Source organism: Aphelocoma coerulescens, chromosome 15 (assembly GCF_041296385.1).
Source record: "Aphelocoma coerulescens isolate FSJ_1873_10779 chromosome 15, UR_Acoe_1.0, whole genome shotgun sequence".
In the NCBI taxonomy this organism is placed as follows: domain Eukaryota; kingdom Metazoa; phylum Chordata; class Aves; order Passeriformes; family Corvidae; genus Aphelocoma; species Aphelocoma coerulescens.
The window spans coordinates 5,445,179-5,463,655 of NC_091029.1; the positions used below are offsets into that span (position 1 = coordinate 5,445,179).

Here is an 18,477-nt window from a genome sequence, read left to right on the forward strand (position 1 = left end):
GATGTTCTCTTTGAAGTATTAAGAAAGTCAGCTTGTAAAAATTAATGGATTAGACCTCCAGCTGTTCAATTCTCAGATTTAAATTTAGAAGGCATTTGACTTTGGAACATTGGCACATAATCCATAAAATATATTTAAATTTGTAAAAAACCCCCCAAATCCCTTGTATTAAAAGGTCACTAATAACTCAGAATGTTTTAAACTGCATCAACACAAAAGCATCTGGCAAAGGAAAAGCAGCAAACTACAAAGAACTGCAGTATTTTTATATAAGCCAGTCATCTAATCACTGTGTGTAAACTGGGTTTATCTACAGAACAGCAAAAATTCGGAATTACATTTTAAAAGCTGAGAAATCTAACCAAGACCAGGAAGGTGAGGGCAGACCTTGAATTTCCTGGGTGACTCCACAGCTTCACCTATTTAATTTCCATTAGGTTCCCCGTGCCCCTTACCCAAGATCTGGTGCACAGCCAGCCATGTTCTTAACAGTCCTCACTAACAGAGGCTCTCGTTCAAAAACGCCCCTCAAAAAAATGAAACAAGAATCATTTCGTATTTAAAAATAAACAACACACCAATCTTAAACACGTCCTGCAAACCTTAACCATGTGTTTACAGGTGCAAACGTTGTTCTTCTCAAGGATGTAGATTTTTCAATGGAAAAGCTGGACCAGCTGGACAGGGAGGCGGATGCCGGCCGGAGCCACGGCGCGATGGCGAGGTGGGTACCAGCGCCTGACGCCCACCACCCACACTGCCTGCATCCAACACGCTCCAGTCCGAAACACGCAAAGGACAATCTATGCCATGCCAGAGAAAAACCAGGGAATGGGCCTCTGCCTATAATTTGACTGGCCTCTTTCAATATTCTCAACGTGCTTGAGAAATTATGTCACTAAACTGTTTCTGGTATTTCAGTAAATTTAGCATTAACAAAGCATACACGTTAGGCCACCTGAAGATTCATTTTAGAGCTGGCTCTGCACTTTCTGGGGAGACTCTCCTCACGCTCAGATTTAACAGAAATACATGAGAAACCACTGACTGAAAATGTACAGTAATTTGTCTAGTACTAAAATTTTATATGGCCACATAAAGGCATTTTACTGTACCAAAACTTCTCCCTGGTACAGAACACTACTGAGGCTGGGAGTCAGCTGGTTCAAATAAAAGCAGACTATATCGTTTTAGGTTAGATTTTTGTTTGATGCCTTACTCTTTGTTCTACACAAGTAACAACAAACTGTATCTGTAGATATTGCTAATTAATAACGTTTTTTATCAAAATATTATTTGCAGTTTTATGGTCAAGCATTCCACTAGGTCATTGGTAAAAAAAGCAGGTATTGTACCTTAAAAATTAAGAGCAGACACGGTGTAATACATCACTGATCAAAATAAATCTATGCTGTCATCCAAGCTCATATATAAATACTAAGTGTAATTCATTTCCTTTTACATTATACAGAAAGATCTGAAGCACATTCACACACCAATTTCAAGAAACATCTCCCTCGAAGTCTGTCACGCACATCCTCACACCAAGTGTGTGCAAAACAACCCCGTTAAAACTCACCTTGCAACTGAACAGGCCATCAGAAAATAAAAGATTTTGGGGCAAGGAAGCACCGGGATGCAAACCAGATAAGTAATCTGCATGAATTCAAACATAGCCAGACTGCCCACTGAAATGAGAACAAGTAAATCTAGAGACCAAAAATTAATAGCCAGATAGACGGTGGATGCAAAGGCAAACAGTGGCCACAGTTGTTACTGAAATGCCAATAAATTTACACACTTCCTGCACTAAATATTTTAGTATATCACAGCAAGAGGAAATACTACTGAAAATTTTGTCCCTTGCTTTCTCTAATATTTGCTATAAAGGTCGACAAGCACACTGCTACAGAATGTTTATAAAACAAAGGAAAACATTTCTAAACAGGACCATTTTCTAGTAGAAAGTATTAAAAATTATAGTCAGTCAAGGTAAACAATAGAGAATTTCTGTCATTCACATGAGGCCAAGCAGGGGCAACCCTTCCAATTAATTTTTTTTTTAACAGGTTAGAAAAGTTTAAAGCATCATATTAAATCCAAACCTAACGCACACCAAACTCTCTCCCAGGATAAGCAGCGGGAGCGTTCTTCCCTCATCGCTCCGCTTGCTAATTCAGATGATTTAATAAAGATGTGCGTTTGATGTATGTGGAGTTTATCGTGTAACTTCAAGATAAAGGCAGTAGCTTCTTTTTTTCACTAAATTGTTAAAAGTGTGTAAGTTTCAGCATCCCAGTGAGGCAAACAAAGCAGCATCGGGAATCACAGGCCCCTCGCTGCAAAGGGCGCTGAGCTTTGCCGCTGAACTCGCTTCCACAGCGCTCGCTACAACACAGCCGCTCACAGCACTTTGCTTGCAGTGAGGGCTCAGTGCCTGAAAAACCTCACGAGAGGTCTGACAAACTCGGTCCCAGTAAACAAACCCAGTGCCTTGGTAAAGCCTCTAAAAGAAGTAGGCAGTATTTAAAATAAAGCATGCAGCAGAATGCACTGGAAAGGAAAAGAAAACAAAGGCTCCCGGCCGCATCTGGACCAAATTTGACCTTTGTTAATGTATTTCTAGTAATTCACAGATGTTACGCGCTGCTCCGGCAAGAGGGTTGGCCCGTGGGCTCATTCCAGTGACGGGTTTGGTGTAGCAATGAAATATTAACAAAAACTCACAGATGAAGGCTAATGGTGCCGTGTGGCACGTGCCCGTCAGCCCGGACCAACGAGCCCAACAGCCACCGAGCAGCGGAATATATTCCCATTCTTTCCAATCAACACCTGCACAGTTCTAGGTACCTACTGATGTCTTCACCTGACATCTGCAGTATGGGACCTTCAAAATTTCAATTAAAAACTAAAACCAAAACCCCACCAGCACTTAATTACTGGGTTTCTAAAGAATACTGATACACATTTCACTGAAGGGGAAGTTGTTCTGGTTCAGTCAAACCAGGAAGAGCAAAACCCCATTAAACCAGCCCTAGATTTTTAAGTGAATTTGATCTGGTTATTCTTTGTCAGCTAGAGCTGTGGTGTTGGAAGTCAAGACAACCCCTCTAGACTCAGCGTTATTTATCTCTTACTCCCAGCTCAAGCTGCTAGGCAGAGGAAAACATGAAATTCTAGAAAGCACTTTCGGAGGAAAAAAAAACCCCAAACCTACCAGCTACTTCACATAAAACATGTTGGTACAAGAAATGATGCATCAGAGAAAACTCCTTACAGAAAACACATTTCAGGGCAGAGCCACATCCAGGCAGCATTACTAATACTACATTCCGAAACGAAACGTGAACGCACGCACAGAGCTCGCGGCAGGCCAGCGTCGGAGGTGTCACACCTCGCAGGGGCACCAGCAGCACCAGTGTCTGCTCTCAGCAACCTCCAGACCCACAGCTCACACAACTGCCAGAGAGAAGCAAATCATTTTAATGCCGTTATGGGAAAAAAGGTGAGCTCCAAGGAATCTGAGCAGCCATTAAAACAACTCAAGTCGTTTCCCCCATAACCTGCGCATTAACAGAGTATTTGAGAAGTTCCTGATCCTGCTGTGTTTTCGGGAGCCTGCTCTTTCCTTCATGGCCAGCACTGAAGCTGGACCCTCCACTACACAGCTGAGAGTGGCAGGTAGTGGACACAGTGCCCAGCACTGCACTGAGGAGAAACTGCCCCCCAACACCCACCGCCCCTTCCTCCGCCTCCCTGGCACCTGAGGAGCCGCCGGTGCTAATCGCAGCAGTGCCACAATGGGAATAAATCCCCTACCGCCTGCCCTCTCACGGCAGGTGTAAATCAGAAGCCCCCAACAATGACTGCACTGGGGAGGACCCTGGGTCTAATGCTGCTCTCACGGACGCTGCCCAGCCCCAAAAGGGCGCCCACCTTCCAGCACGGCGTTCCGCACGCCGAGGAACTGCCTGAATTCGGAGGAGCGCTGTCTGGAGCCTGCGCATCCACCCCGACACTGGGTTACTGCAGGAACAAACACCACAGTGCAGATCCCAGCCGACTGAGGAGGTTTAAAATCTCAGCCCATGTCTAAAGAAAGCCTTTTCTTAAACACAGTGTCACACACTCAGGGGTATGGCAATGTAAAGTTACATTATTTCTACTGAGTGAGGTGAACAGCTTGTTTAGTCTCACCTATTGTATCTTTATCATCTCCAACAACAGTTTAAGTAAATTCTCTGTGAGTCTGTATAAATTTCCTCATCCCAGGAACCAGCCCATTCAAATCCCTCAAGTGACTAAAGCATGAACCAACCCGAGCGCCTCTGCATTGTTGTGGAACTGGTTTGCTATTTTATGTTAAGCTTCTGAAATACTAAAACATATCCTTATATAGGAACACTGATTAAATGGTTTTCCTTCCAAGTGATGAACTGTTTTAACACCAACATTGTGGTTATCGCGACCAGAAAGCAATTACTTCTTTCACTAGCTGTTACTAAGAATAGCTGTGATCAAAGTGACTGGAGGAGTGCTGTTAAAAGACACTGCAGAAACATCGCTCCGTATCACACACACACACAAAATATAGATCATTTTAAGCCAAATTACACTTTTAATAAATGTGCTGTTCAGAATTAAATCACTGCTCAGGATTTCTTTTTTCATCCAGGAAGTCAAGATCTGTAGAATAAGTTATTCTTTTAAAATCTATTTCTGAACACAGCACGGTGTGAGATCTGTGTATCTGTGTGTGTGTGTGTGTGAAAGTGCACACGTAACGGGGTGCGTGTGGTGTGAGAGAACGTATATATGTGCTTGAGCCTGCCAAGGCAGAAGTGACAGGAACTGTGATTTGTGCTAACTAGCTATTGATCCAGTCAGATCTAGATGTTGTGTACAAGAAACAATAAAAGAGAAGGGGCTAGGAAGGATGCTGTGTGCAACTCCATTTAAAAATGGAAAAGAAGGGCCCCAAACAAACCAATTTATGTCCTTGCCTGGGTGAAGCATGGAGAATGCTGATGGGCTTCCTCGGGTCTGCCGTGCATGCTAAACACTCTGCTCGAAATGAGAGTCTCCTGCGCTGGGCATTAAACATGAACAAAGAGACAAACCGTGGGGGCTAGGATTCACGCTTCAGAAAGCCAAAGCTGCAAAGCCAACCAGAACCGGGTTAGGAAACAGCCCAGTTTCCAAACCAGCTCCCTTCTAATTTCACCACCAACTTTCTTAGCAAAATTACTAAATGTGGAGGGCTGTAAAAAGTCAGTCTGTACTACCAGAGGTAATGAAAACAATTTCAAACTACACTGCAGTACCAAAGTACCACCTTTCCTAGGCACAAATAATGAGTTTATATTGTGTAAACTGCACGCATGTATTTCTAGCACACCAAAACCCACCCGCCTGCCCTCAGATAGCAGGTACAGCATGTGCACCCATTGTAACAATCACACATACAGCCAGGCAGGTTGCAAAATAGGGATTTGATAAGATAAAATAGAAACCAACTGAATCTATAATCGTCCTCATCTTAAACAGCTTTTATAATAGAGGTTTTTCCAGTAAAATATTTTTTTCCTGAGCCTGGGGAATTATGATGCCCTCTGGACACAAGGAAGGATCAAAAATGACAACTAATGTCGAAATTAAACATCTGTCAACTAAGCAAGTTTTACACTAACAGACCCAGAGCCTTATTTTAAATTGCCTTTCAGTTAAATGAGAAATAATTTGTTACAAGCCGTTCAGTTCAGTATCACGCTGCTGTGGGCTCCAAATGCAAGCAGGGGGCACCTGGACCTGAAGGGGCAGCACTACCACCAGCCTCACATTTTTGTGGTTTAGGAAAACCCTCAGTCGCAGTTTTGGGAAAGTGGCTGGAAGGTTCACTGGCACCAGGCTCTGTGGAAGCCCCCTCCTCAGCACCCTGTGCCTGGTGGGACTCTGCAGGAGCCCCCTCCTCAGCACCCCAGTCCCCTTCTGCAGCACCCCAGGCCCAGGAGCTCAGTTGGGGCTCACTGGAGCCCCCTCTGCTCAGCATCCCTACTTGCCCGTTCCCTAGGAGGCATGATGGGGACAGGGCTGGCAGCAGAGATGCCATGGGGCAGTTGTCACCTAGACCAGTCAGGCAGCAGGCACTTTGTCCCTGACACTGGTTCTCCCAGCAGAGTCACCCAGCATCCTGCAGCCCCAGCCCAGACTGGGAAGGCACCTGACACACACCAAGGGTGGAGTGGGAGTGGAGCCAGTGTGTACCCAGAGTACCAGGGCTGCAGCCCCACCACATCCCCTCCCCTGAGCAGCCCACAACCACCCCTGCCCCTGTGCCAGCACCCATGTGGGCCAACTGATACCTTCTTTGCTGGGGTTCGGGGGCTTGGGCTTCTCCCAGGGCGCCATGGGCTTGTCCTCCTCCTGCCCCTCCATCAGGGCCTTCTCTCCAGGCAGGTACCAGGTGGAGTTGTGCTCCGCCATCAGGGAGTCCAGGTCGATGGTGCTCATGGTGCCCTTGACACCCTCCGAGCAGCAGCTGCCCAGGTCGCTGTCCCCATTCTGCCCCGCACACTCCCCCTTCTTGCTCTTCAACCCCAAGGGCTGGTCTTCCGAGATGCTGAACTGCTGCCGCTGGAGCTGGATCTGTGCCTGCAGGATCTCCAGGGGGTGGATCTCATCCTGGGCCGAGGTGCTCGTGGGGGTCCGCACCTGCTCCATGCTTGGCGTGCCAGGGTGAGCGCCCGCCGTGGTGCTGAGCCCATAGCTGTCGGGGGTCGAGGTAGACGTACTGAGAAGGCCAAGGGCCAGGGGCTTCTGTCCGTTGAGAAGTGCGTGCTCCCCACGGGGCAGCTTGGGCGAACCACCCAGCAGCGGGCTACGGGTGGGCTTGGAGGTGGCATTGTCGGAGCTGGAGGACACCTCGTCCTCGTTGCCATAGCTGGTGCTGACCTCGTCGGGAAAGTCCACGTGCGGGGAGCTGCCGTCTGACTTGGTCACGCTCTGGATGCCGCTGTCCAGGGAGGACATCAGGTCTGGCTGCTCCGCCAGCAACAGTTCACTGCCCTTGCCCCAGGACGGTGAGGTCAGGGGCTTGTCATGAGGGGTGCCTCCACCGCGCTCAGCACCCGCAGCCCCCGGTGGGCCCCCCGCCGCCACCGGCACTGCCGGCTGCCCTGGGCTGACACCGGCTCCCCCACCCTCCGCAGCTGAGAACTTCTCAAAAAACGTGCCGGGGCTGACGTGCCCACTGTCCCGTTTCCGGCGACCCCGACCCCGCCCGCCACCCGCCTTCCCCTCACCCCCGGCCACTGGCTCCAGCGCATAGCCGGGTGAGAGGCTGCTCTCCGCGGGCAGCAGTGGGGCAGCACCCGCCGCTTTCCCCGCGCCACCCCCGCCTACTGGTGGCCCTGCTGGGAAGTAGTCCGGGGCAGCAGGCGGCGGGTCGGGCTCGGCCTGGCTGAGCTTGCGCTTGGCCTCGGCCGGGCTCTTCTTGTTGAAGGTGACGTTGAGGTTGGGAGCACCCAGGCTCGCGATCATGTTTTGGCAGGCAGTGGAGAGGGCAGCCAGGCAGCTCTGCCCGAATACATTGTCCTTGCTGGCCGCCTTGCTGAAGGAGCCCAGCGAGAGGGCACCCAGCTTGCTGGCAGTGGGCCGTGGTGGGGGTGGCGGGGGGAACTCGGGCGGGGGTGGTGGGTAGGCCCCTGGCGAGGCGCTGAGGGCAGGTGCAGCCCCGTGGGCCGCCGGCTGCCGCGCTGCCGCCGCAAAGGGAAAGCCGGGCTGAGCGGCGAAGTCGGCGGGGCCACGGCGCTCAGCAGGGGCACTGGGCAGTGCCACGCCGCTGCCTGGTGACTGCAGCTGCGAGAGGCCACCCATTGTGGGTGTGAAGGGCGGGTGGACGCCGGGAGATGGCAGGGCCTGTGCTGGCCCCTCGCCTGCCATCCGCAAGGGTTCCTGCAACCCCAGCCCAGTGCCGCCCGGCCGGAAGAGCACGGCAGGGCCCCCCGGTTGCAGGCCCAGCTCGTGGGGGGCTGCCTCAGCCGGCAACCCGGGCGCTGCCAAGCGCCTCGGCAGCAGCTCCCCAGGTGGCGGTGGTCCTGCGAACCAGGCACTGTCGGGGGCCAGGTGCGGCGCCGGCGGATCGAAGCTGCGGCCGCCACCAGCCTCCCGCTCGAAGGCTGGCGGGGGCAGGCCACCGGGTGCGCCCACCTCACCATGATGCCCCAGCTGCTGCAGACTGGGCGGCCGCAGGCGCTGCTGGCTTCGCGAGGCCATCTGCTTCATCACCAGGGCCGCGTTCTGGCGCTGCGCCAGTGCCGGGTGCTCAGGGCCGCCGTGAGGCAATGGGCCCCCAAAGGCCTCAGGTGCCGGCGGGGTGAACTCGCCCGGCAGGCCAGGGTAGGCCGTCGGGGAAAGGTGACTCTCCATGGCCGGGCCGTGCATGCCGCCGCCCCAGGAGGCGCAGCGCTCGACGCCAGGAGTGCTGGGGAAGTCAAACCGCGGCCTCTTGGCGACGCTCACGTAGGGGGCATCGAAGTGCTGCAGTCTTTGATTTGGTGGCTGTTGCGGAGGAGGGTGCTGCATATTAAACACGGGGTCGGTGTAGGGATGCATATTCCTGTTCTCCAGTCTGTGAATAGGGTATTCAAACTGTGCATGCTGGTTCTGCATTATGGGCCCATTGTCCTGCAGGTTGGAGTTGGGAGCGTTGGCTTCTGTTTGCTGTTGCCTAGGGATGGCTGGCGGGCAGGAGTTCTGTCTGGCCAGCAAGCCCGGCGGCTGCTGCGGTGGTTGTGGTGGTGGTGGCGGCTGCTGCTGCTGCATCAGCGGGTGCCTGGCGTTGGCCCCCGGCTCCAGACTGGCCGACATCTTCCGCGCCCCCCCGAAGCGCTCGAAGAAGACGCCGTGCTGCTGCGGCGGGTGCGCCTTGGCCACGGCCATGCCCGGCGCCCGGGGCAGGGCGGGCGCCCCCGCGAAGCTGCCGCCCGCCGGCACCTGCCGCCCGCCGCCGTAGTGCGGCAGCTGCCCCTCCGGCTCCGACGGGGAGAAGACGGGCAGCTCGAAGTGGCTGGCAGGGCCGTCGCCAGGGTAATTGTATTCCAGCGAGTCCACGCCGCCCTGCGCCGGCAGCCGCCGCGGCTCCAGGCCGTGGGGCTCGGAGGAGCCGGCCGCCGGCAGCCCGTGGAAGGAGGCAGCGCGGTTGGGGGACTGGTCGAGGGGCAGGCAGGGGGCCGGCACGGCGTGGCTGGCGGCGCCGGCGCCGTGGTGCTGGAAATCGGGCAAGGTCCCGGGGCGCTGCTGCCCGAAGCCCTCGCCGCCCTGGCCCTCGGCCATGTGCTCGTAGCCGTCGGCGAACGCCGTCTGCCCGCCCAGAGCGCCGCTGTAGCCCAGAAGGCGCCCGCCGTGCACGCAGGAGGCACCGGGGTCGGGCCCGAAGCCGCCACCGAAGTGCGGGGGGTGCTGGTGCGGGTGGGGGGCGCCGCCGGGGCCGCCGTGCGGCTGCTGTCCACCGAAGAAGCCGTGCACCGGCGGCTGCATGCCGCCACCGTGCAGCTCGGCGGGGCCGCGGCCCGGGAAGCCGTAGGCGTCCCCGGCCAGGCTCATGTTCATGCCCAGGAGGGGCGGCTCGCCCAGCGCTCCCAGGGCCGGGTCCGCCGGCGCTGGGCCGCCGCCGGGGAAGGCCGGCGCCTTGAAGTGCGCGCTCATGCTCAGTCCGGGCTGGCCGAAGCCCCGCTCCGCCTGCCCGCCGCTCCGGCCGCTGTTCTGCGGCTCGAACTGCTCCAGCCCGAACATCCTGCGCGGCTCCTCAGCAGGGCATGGCTGCTCCGCGCCTCTCCGCCGTCCCGCTGCCCGCCGCTCCCCGCTGCTCCGCTCCGCGCCACTCGGCCGCCCCCGCTCACATCCTGCCGCGCCGCTGGCACCGGCCGCTCGCCCGCGCTCACCCCGCCGCTCGCCGCTCGCTGCTGCCCGAGAGCCGACGGGGCGGCGCGCCGCCGCTCACAGGCTCCGGCGCCCGGGAGCTGCGCGCCGCATCGCCGGCCAGCCGTGCGCTCCCGCGGCTCGCAGCGCTCCGGCGGCGGCGGGGCCGGGGCGCGGGGCCGGGCGGGCGCTGCGAGGGCTGCGCCGCGCTCCCCGCGCGCTGCCGCGCTCTCACCCAGCGCTGGCGGAGCAGCAACAAGTTTTGCATTTCAGCGATGAATTTCAGCCATCGGGGCTGCGCCAATGAGCGCCGCGGTCCGGGGCGGGGCTGCCGTTAAGGTGGCTCCGCCGCCGGCCCCGCGCCCCGCCCGCACCGCGCCCTGCACCGCCCCCCGTGCCCGGCGGCGCCGCTGCTCCCGCGGCGCACGGAGCGCGGGCGGACGGGGAGGTGCGCGGAGCCTCGGGGTCCCGGAGCGGGGCCCAGGAGTGGGGCTGGGGGCACTGGACCTGGGACCAAGTGGCGGGTGTGGGGAGCCACCGGCCGCGCTGCCCGCCGGGGCGAAACCCGCCCGGCAGCCCCGAGCCGGGAGCAGGAGCGGCCCCGCCGGCCCACCCCGAGCCGGGCACCGCACGGAGCCGCGCGGGGAGCGGGCGCTGCGGCAGCGGGGGGAGTCACAACCCCGTTCCCCCGGAGAGACAAACACCCACCAGGCCCGGGGGCCCACAGACCGCCGGCGGGACACGGTGCTTCAGGTGCTCGCGGATGCACATGTCGATAGTTTAAAGAAATAGTAATGAATATTGTTCCCACCAAAAAAAAAAATGAGATCTATAAATAAGCGGCTGAGGACTGTTTGTATATGGCAGGAGAGTTTTAACGGGATTTTTTTCTGCAGGATCAGGATGCTGCGCTGTGATTAAATATTGATTTTGTGTAATTAGTTTTCATGTGAACTATCCTCCTTGCTGATGGCCTGGAGATTTCAGAACTGGCGAAGAAATGGAATTGGACGTGGAAATTATTACTTAGCGAAGTGACAAGGGGGGAGGGGGGGGACGCGGGGCTCGAGCTGCGGGGCGGGCACCGGGGTGGAAAACGAAGCACGCGCGGCGCGGCCGAGGCACAAAGGAACGAAGGGGATGTCTCGCCCCTCGCCACGGGAACGGCGGCAACGGAGGGAGGGACTGAGCGAGAGACGGGGAGCCGCCGGCCTCAGCGCTGCGTCCCTGCATACGGGCGCCGGCCCGGACCCACGGCTGCACCGACCGGGGCCCCGCACCCCGGCCCCGCACCCGCCGCGGCCCCGGGGCAGAGGCGGCCCCGCGCCCGGGGCTCCCCCCAGCGCCGCGGCCGTCGCGGCCCCTCTGCGCCTGCGTGCGCGCCGTCGGAGCGGCTCTTCCGAACGGACACAGCGCCCCCTGGCGCCCACCCGGCCCCTGGCGCGCCCCCGCCGGCCGGCGAGCCCCGCTCTGAGCCCCGCTCGCTCTGAGCCCCGCTCTGAGCCCCGCTCTGAGCCCCGCTCCGAGCCCCGCTCTGAGCCCCGCTCGCTCTGAGCCCCGCTCTGAGCCCCGCTCTGAGCCCCGCTCGCTCTGAGCCCCGCTCTGAGCCCCGCTCTGAGCCCCGCTCGCTCCGAGCCCCGCTCTGAGCCCCGCTCTGAGCCCCGCTCCGAGCCCCGCTCTGAGCCCCGCTCGCTCTGAGCCCCGCTCGCTCTGAGCCCCGCTCGCTCTGAGCCCCGCTCGCTCTGAGCCCCGCTGTGAGCCCCGCTTTGAGCCCCGCTCTGAGCCCGCTCTGAGCCCAGCTCTGAGCCCCGCTTTGAGCCCCGCTCTGAGCCCCGCTCTGAGCCCCGCTCCGTGCCCCGCCGGCCAGCGAGCCCCGCTCCGTGCCCCGTTCCGTGCCCCGCTCTGAGCCCCGCTCCGTGCCCCGCTCCGTGCCCCGCCGGCCAGCGAGCCCCGCTCCGAGCCCCGCTCCGTGTCCCGCTCTGAGCCCCGCTCTGAGCCCCGCTCCGTGCCCCGTTCCGTGCCCCGCTCTGAGCCCCGCTCCGTGCCCCGCTCTGAGCCCCGCTCCGTGCCCCGCTCCGTGCCCCGCTCCGTGCCCCGCTCTGAGCCCCGCTCCGTGCCCCGCTCCGTGCCCCGCTCCGTGCCCCGTTCCGTGCCCCCGCCGGCCAGCGAGCCCCGCTCCGTGCCCCGTTCCGTGCCCCGCTCTGAGCCCCGCTCCGTGCCCCGTTCCGTGCCCCGCTCCGTGCCCCGCTCCGTGCCCCCGCCGGCCAGCGAGCCCCGCTCCGTGCCCCGTTCCGTGCCCCCGCCCCCGATCCGCCCGGACGGCGGTCGGAAAGCCCCCGCTCCGCCCCACGGTCCGTGCCCTCGTTCCGCCCCAGCGGCGGGCAGTCGGTCCGGACGGCGCGGGCCGAGACCCCCGAGCATTCCTGCCCGTGGGAGAACAGGGTCGGGTGCGGGGGACGTCGGGCGGAGTCGCCGGGAGCGGCTGCCCGGATTCATCTTGGGGCACCGGCACCGCCGCCACTCCCTTCCCCGGCCCGTCCTGCCGCTTTTCTGGGGGCCCTGGGCGGGCAGCCCACCGCACCGGAATACCGCCACTCCCTCCCGGGCCGCTCTTCACCGTGGGCGCAGAACGGCCCTGAGCCCAGTGGCGATGTCACGCCCGGGGCTGCACCCGGGGTCTCGAGTGTCCGTGCGCCGCACCAGGGCTCAGCCCCGCTCCCTCCAGAGCCACCGCAGCCTCGCTGGAGAGGGACATCAGATGCCCACCATGGCTTGGCCCAGCTCGCCCAGCACCACTCCTTCTGTGGACTTTGGTGGGAGCCAGCTGGTGTCTATAAGTGGACAATGGCAAACATGGAAATAATCTCAGCCTAAGTATTCTGACAGTAAAAACAGTGAGATGCTTGGAACGGCAAGGTCGGACACCAGCTGCAGAGCTCTGCTGGCCCGTGGTGTGCTTGTGGAAGGTGGCTCAGCCCCTGTTTCTAACTGAGGTGTGCTCTGGGCTAAGCTCACCCACGGCTGCCAACCTGCCCCACAGCTCCCACTGTCCGGCACGGGGCTGGGAGCGCTGGTGGGAGCGTGGCCCTGGGCTGTGGCCAGCACTACCAGGTCACCTGTGTCACAAAGGGTCGCAGCCCCCAGCCAAGGAGAAGGAAGCCTCCCTCAATCAGACCAAGCAGTGAAAAGTGTGTTTTATAAAACGTATTTTTACTTTCAGTCTTGGGATTTTGGTCATCATGGGGGAAGCAAGGAAAAGCATCATTTAAATAGTTGTAGCTGCCGGGGATTATTTTCTAAATTAACAATGGTAATTGTGCCTGCCAAATCCAAAGTTGAGGGGGTTCATTTATTTCAACTCTCCAGACAATAGCACAATTTTGGGTTTCATATTGCAAGCTCTGAAAACCAAATAGTAGGACTGATGTTTAAAAAAAAATAATTCAAACAACATCAATTCATTAGACTTAAATCCAGCTCTTTCCACTGTGTCAGTTTAACTTGCACTGAGAAAAGTTGCTGCTCAGCAAAAAAAAAGAAAAAAAATTCCTTTTTAACAAAATGAATGCATCATACATAAAACATCATGGACCATACAATTAGTAAGCAAATGTAAGAGTTCAGCTCAGTTCATAATTATTCAGCAAACCTATTCAGAATGATTTTTTCTCCCTGCAGCAATCTACTGTGTGGGCTCATTACCACCGAAAATCTAACGAAGAAACCACCACAGAAACTGCACAAAATAAGCCCATATGCTCAAGACACTTTAGCTCAGCCAGCCCTTAGCAAGAGCCTCTTAAACCCTGACATGGAGGGAACCCAAGCTCACTTCTCTGCGGTGTTTGCACTCCCAGCTCTCCAAAGGTGCCATGCCATTAGTGCAGCCTCAGGTACATGGGTTGGAGTCACTCCCCCTGTCCTCCGTGGTGCCACCAGCACCTGCTCCATGTCACACAGCAGCCCCCGTGACGGGCCCTGTCCCTGGAGCAGAGGCTCCCAACAGCCACCCTGCAAAAGAGATGATGGGTTTCTCTTGGCAGGGATTTCTCTTCCTAGCAGGGATATTTGGTGAAAGGAATTGGAATTTTTTGAAAAATAGGTCTCCAAATCTGGCAGCTGTCATTTTCAGAAAAGTTTTCAGCATTTCTGCCTGGAACAGTTTAGGGAAACTATTGCATCTCCTCTCTCTCAAACTACAGCGAACGCGGTGGTGGAACGGACGCAGGAGGCAAATGTGTAAAATCATTAGATGAGCTTGTGAGTGCAGAGCCAGCTCCCGAGGGAAGGCGTCGCTCCACAGGGGATCCCGTCGGTCTGTGTGCATCTGCTTGAGCTCCCGAGAGCAGAAGGACTTTTGGGTGTGGAAGGGCTCTGCTCTGGGCAGTTCCCAGAGCCCGGCATGGTTCAGGCTGTGCCCAGAGCAGGCTGAAGGCTGTGGGCAGAGGCTGTGGCACATGGTGCCTCACAGGCTCCCAGGACTTGGTGCCAGCACAGCTGCTGAGCTGGGAGGCACCGGCTAAAAGGCAACATGTAGGGACTTCCAGCGATCCGACCTCTGTCACTCCTTGGCCTTCGCTGCTTGAGTGTCTGCAGGTGACATGGTTAGTAATTGAGATTAAAGACAATTTCATCTGTGAAACCTGATTTGCATTCAGTTTCTGGGAAGTTCACCTTGCCGGTGTAAAGATTTCATGCTTAGTTTTACCAACAATGTGGTTTCTGGAAAGACCGAACCAAATTCCTTCAGACACTTTACTGCTTCCCATTTTTAAAAATGCATAGCTGAATAAACAGAGTTAAAGGACTAAAACCACCTCAGTCATTTCCCATAGGGATCGAGAGCAATTTCAGAATTTTTCCCTTCACAGGGATTTTCCTGTTGGGTTCTTCTACAAGGTTGGTCAGCTGGTTTAGTTCCTTTACATGGCTGCAACCTTAAGCTGTGTATTTTTCCTGTTTGGGCTTACAGGTACCTCAGTATGGATCATGATATTTTCACAATATTGGTAGAGTTCTCCATTGCTGCAGCTTTTTTTCACCAATTTAGTATATTGGGTCCCATTTATGCCACTTAGGTGAAAACATTTGCAGAACATGGGGCACTTTGGTGTACATATAATGAACACCAAAATACATTTTGGTTGAACATACAATTTGGATGATGAAAAACCAAGATATTGCTAAAATCATACAACACTGAGAGTGTACATTAGTAAAAGCATAGGAACCCTAAAGCAATTTTTCCTCTCCATAGCACAGTCCACTGCTTGGGCTTTTATTATTCCCCTTCAAATTCCCATCTCTAAACCATACATGTAGGATCAGGCATTCCATTGGGAAGGGGATATTTAAAAAAAGAGAAATTATTTATATATATATACACAGCGCAACAGAAATAGACAGAAGTAGGGAATTAGTTTGGCTACAGGAACAGTAAAAGTTTTATGTTTCCTAAAATAGTTCAGTGAAACAAATAAAAACTGGCCCCTCTCTGTATGGCTAATCGGTGTTTAACTCTCCTCAGTGTTTTATGGTGGAGTTTGTGTGACCAACTTTGTTCTGCTGTTTTCCTAAACTTGAACCAGGTGGGAATTTATGTAAGCGTGGTGGAGCAGGAACAATCTTTGAGCATCTGGAAAGTCTGGCTCACTGTGGGTGATGCCAGAAAACCACCAAAGTTAATTCATTTTTCATCATCTTATAAATTGAATTACTGTGAAAGGAGAGAGCCAGAGGGTGTTTTATAAAGTCCTGATGACTTAATTTCCCCTAAGCATTAGCTTCCCGGGAGCACTCACCCTGGTGCTTCCTCTCCTCATCCTGCCATCCCCTGGGATGCCACACGCCGCAGTCCCGTCCTCCTCTTGCCTCCCTGTCAGGACAGTGCTGAGCACAGCGGGCCACTGGATGCGGGTTTGGAGGTCACTGGTTCACAGGATGTCACCCACTGGGCACCAGGTTGGCTTCTCCCGGAGAACCTCCCCCAGGGCTGCGTGTCCAAGCATCCCCCATGTTCCACTGTCCCCTGCTGACCGCTGCCATCCATCCCATTCTGGCCACCAGGGCTGGGGGACACTCTGGTTCCCTGTAGAGCCCCTCATCTCCTGGCTCTGCTGCAGAACACACTGCACATCCTGGGGTGACAAGGATGCTCTGTGGGGCCCAGAACTCAAAGCCAGCAGGCAAATAAAGCGGCTCCTGTGTTTATTATTTATCATGTTACTTCATAAGGCTTAACAGCACGACGTGTGTTCCCAGGCCACTGGTGAACCTTGGCTCACAGTCCTGACTTTTCCAATTTAAATCAAGTGCCCCTGCCCACACACTGTAGTGAAGAGGCATCCCAAGGCAGCAAGCACCAGGTCCAGCAGCATAAATTCACCTGCCCCACTTAAGGAATTATTTGCTTTCCAGCAGGAATTACTCTGGCACAATTGCCTGCTCCCCACAGCTGCCCCTGCCCCTCGCCAACAGCCTCCCCTAAACCTCCCATCTCCCCGCCAGAGGCACAAAGGGTTAACGATCTCCTGCTGCCCATAACCATCGCTCCTCCACCATCTCGGCCCCTCAGCATCTGTACAAAGGGCCTGATTTAATCCGGGTTGCAGACGACTCACATTGTACTCGCAGCCTCGGAGTGATGTCGGGTGATCAGGTTTCCAACTCATATCCAAGGCACAGCCCGAGCACTGAGCAGGAACAAAGGCACCTTTGTTACTGAAGAAAAAAAATCCCCTGAAGATATTAGCAGTGCAGTAGAGTTCAAACTGTTAAATGATTCAAATATTATTTAATGAATACATTTGAAATGAGGTCTCACAACCCAGAACACTTTTTAGATCATCATTTACAAAGAGCCGCCTCTTCGCTTACTTCTTTATGAAGTTGCTGCTTTCAGATTTCAATTATGGTCATTTTGCTTCCAGCCTTTTTCAGGGACTTCCCATGTTGGTGTAGCTCGGTTCTTTTTATGGTACAGTTCAGCCAGTGACTACTGGGTTTTTCAGAAGTCCTGCTAATCACATTCCCTTAATTTACCTTGGACCGTGTCTCTGTGTGAGAAACAAGGGAGACAGAGCCTTTTGCAAAAGGAGCAACAGCACTAGGTGTTCTAGAGGGTGCTAAAGCCGAGCTTATAAAGCAGAAATTTGGTAAATTAGCGTATCAAGATTTTAGCCGGGATTGGAGAAGCTCTACAAAGTCCAGATTCAACAAGTACCTCGAATTTCTTGTGTGTCTTGGATATGCAATTCTCAACCAGAAAGAATGTGTAGTTTTTGAGAGAAAAATGAAAGAATAAAGGTAGATGGGGTTCAGGACAGAAACACATCTCCAACCTGAGGAAGAAAGTTTTAAAATTAAATTAGGGCTTACTGTGCTTATAGCAATGAGAAATCCAAGGCTCCTCTGAAGCATGGATGGCAGATATTGTCCCTAAAGGGTAACAGCAGCGCATCTGGGGCTGTGCTGGTGCCTGCTGAGAGGGTTTTAAAAAACACAGCATAACTTGCAAAAGTGGGGAAAGAGCACCAGAAGAGAGTGACTACAGGAACAATTATCAGAATAAGTACCAGCAGAAAAAGGCACAGGGCAGTGGCAGAAATACCTCCAGACTCTGTCATCAGGTGTGCTGCAAAGCAAACCACATCCCCTCACACCAGGCACCCTCCTGGCTCTACTGCCAGGGCCTCAAATAGCCACTGAGGAGACAGGGACAGCAACACAGGATTTCACTTAAGTGACATTAAGGGTCCTCATGCAGGAAGCATTCCTCAGGTGGAAGCAGTTGAAAATCTGCCTCCAAAACCTGGGCTTGACACATTATCATTATAATCTTTAAAACTACTCTGTGTGCCAGAACTTTGTGGTAGGGTTTGCACGCTGAATTCTGCCCACAGCAGGCAACAAGGAGGAGGCTCTCAGGAATAAAATGTCTGCAGCCATCACTCTCTGGATAATCTCTGCTTCCCAACAATTATATGCTGTTGATTAAAATTCCTTTTCCGTATCAATTCAAGCAAGTAGAAAGTCTTTCATTAAAAGTTACAAAACTTCGAAGAAAATCTTTTCCTGATGATTCTATCGAGACACAATTCAACAGAGAAGACTCTCAAATTGTATGAACTGAGTAAAAACCACAGCAGCAGCCCCGTGCCTCAGACTTTGCCATAAAACCACGGCACTGCACTTCCAAGGACGTGCTGTAGCTCCTAAACATGGCTGAATCGAATGAGGCTTGGAAATGCAGAGTTAAGTTGTCTTACAGGACATTTTCAGATTGCTCAGAGAGTATTTAGAAAGACCGGAGGGTGGAAGATCCCAAAAGAGCCAAAATCTCAGCAGATCTTTTTCCCGATGTTTCTCAGTCTACATGTAAAGGCAAAAGACAGAAATCATTCCCCTTTCTCTTCAGTGATTAAAAATCCTCCTGAAGAAAAAGCAAATTCTTACAAGTCCCCTTTAGAACACACTTGTGTGCAGCCAAGTGATGGATTTCAAAGGTTACTGCTGGAATATGGCTCACAGCAGTCTATTGCAGTGAGTAACTATCACGTT

The 18,477-nt window shown here is 54.8% G+C and overlaps 1 protein-coding gene and 1 long non-coding RNA gene across 3 annotated transcripts in view; both read right to left on the reverse strand.

Moving 5' to 3' along the window:
• Window positions 1-9,831, reverse strand: part of MN1 (MN1 proto-oncogene, transcriptional regulator) — a 31,764-nt gene extending 21,933 nt beyond the window's left edge. Inside the window, exon 1 of the mRNA XM_069030980.1 lies at window positions 6,363-9,831. Coding sequence (XP_068887081.1) covers window positions 6,363-9,792 — 3,430 coding nt within the window. The 5' untranslated portion in view covers window positions 9,793-9,831. The remainder of the gene's footprint in view (window positions 1-6,362) is intronic.
• Window positions 9,832-15,693: 5,862 nt separating this feature from the next.
• On the reverse strand, window positions 15,694-17,616 carry LOC138119208 (uncharacterized). 2 transcript variants are annotated; one of them, XR_011155437.1, is made up of 4 exons: window positions 17,528-17,616; window positions 17,296-17,398; window positions 16,795-16,973; window positions 15,694-16,610 (listed from the first exon to the last, which is right to left on the reverse strand). It is a non-coding gene; the product is annotated as an uncharacterized lncRNA (long non-coding RNA). The 2 variants fall into 2 exon arrangements; XR_011155436.1 differs by having other exon boundaries at window positions 15,694-16,973.
• Between the last annotated feature and the right edge of the window lie 861 nt (window positions 17,617-18,477).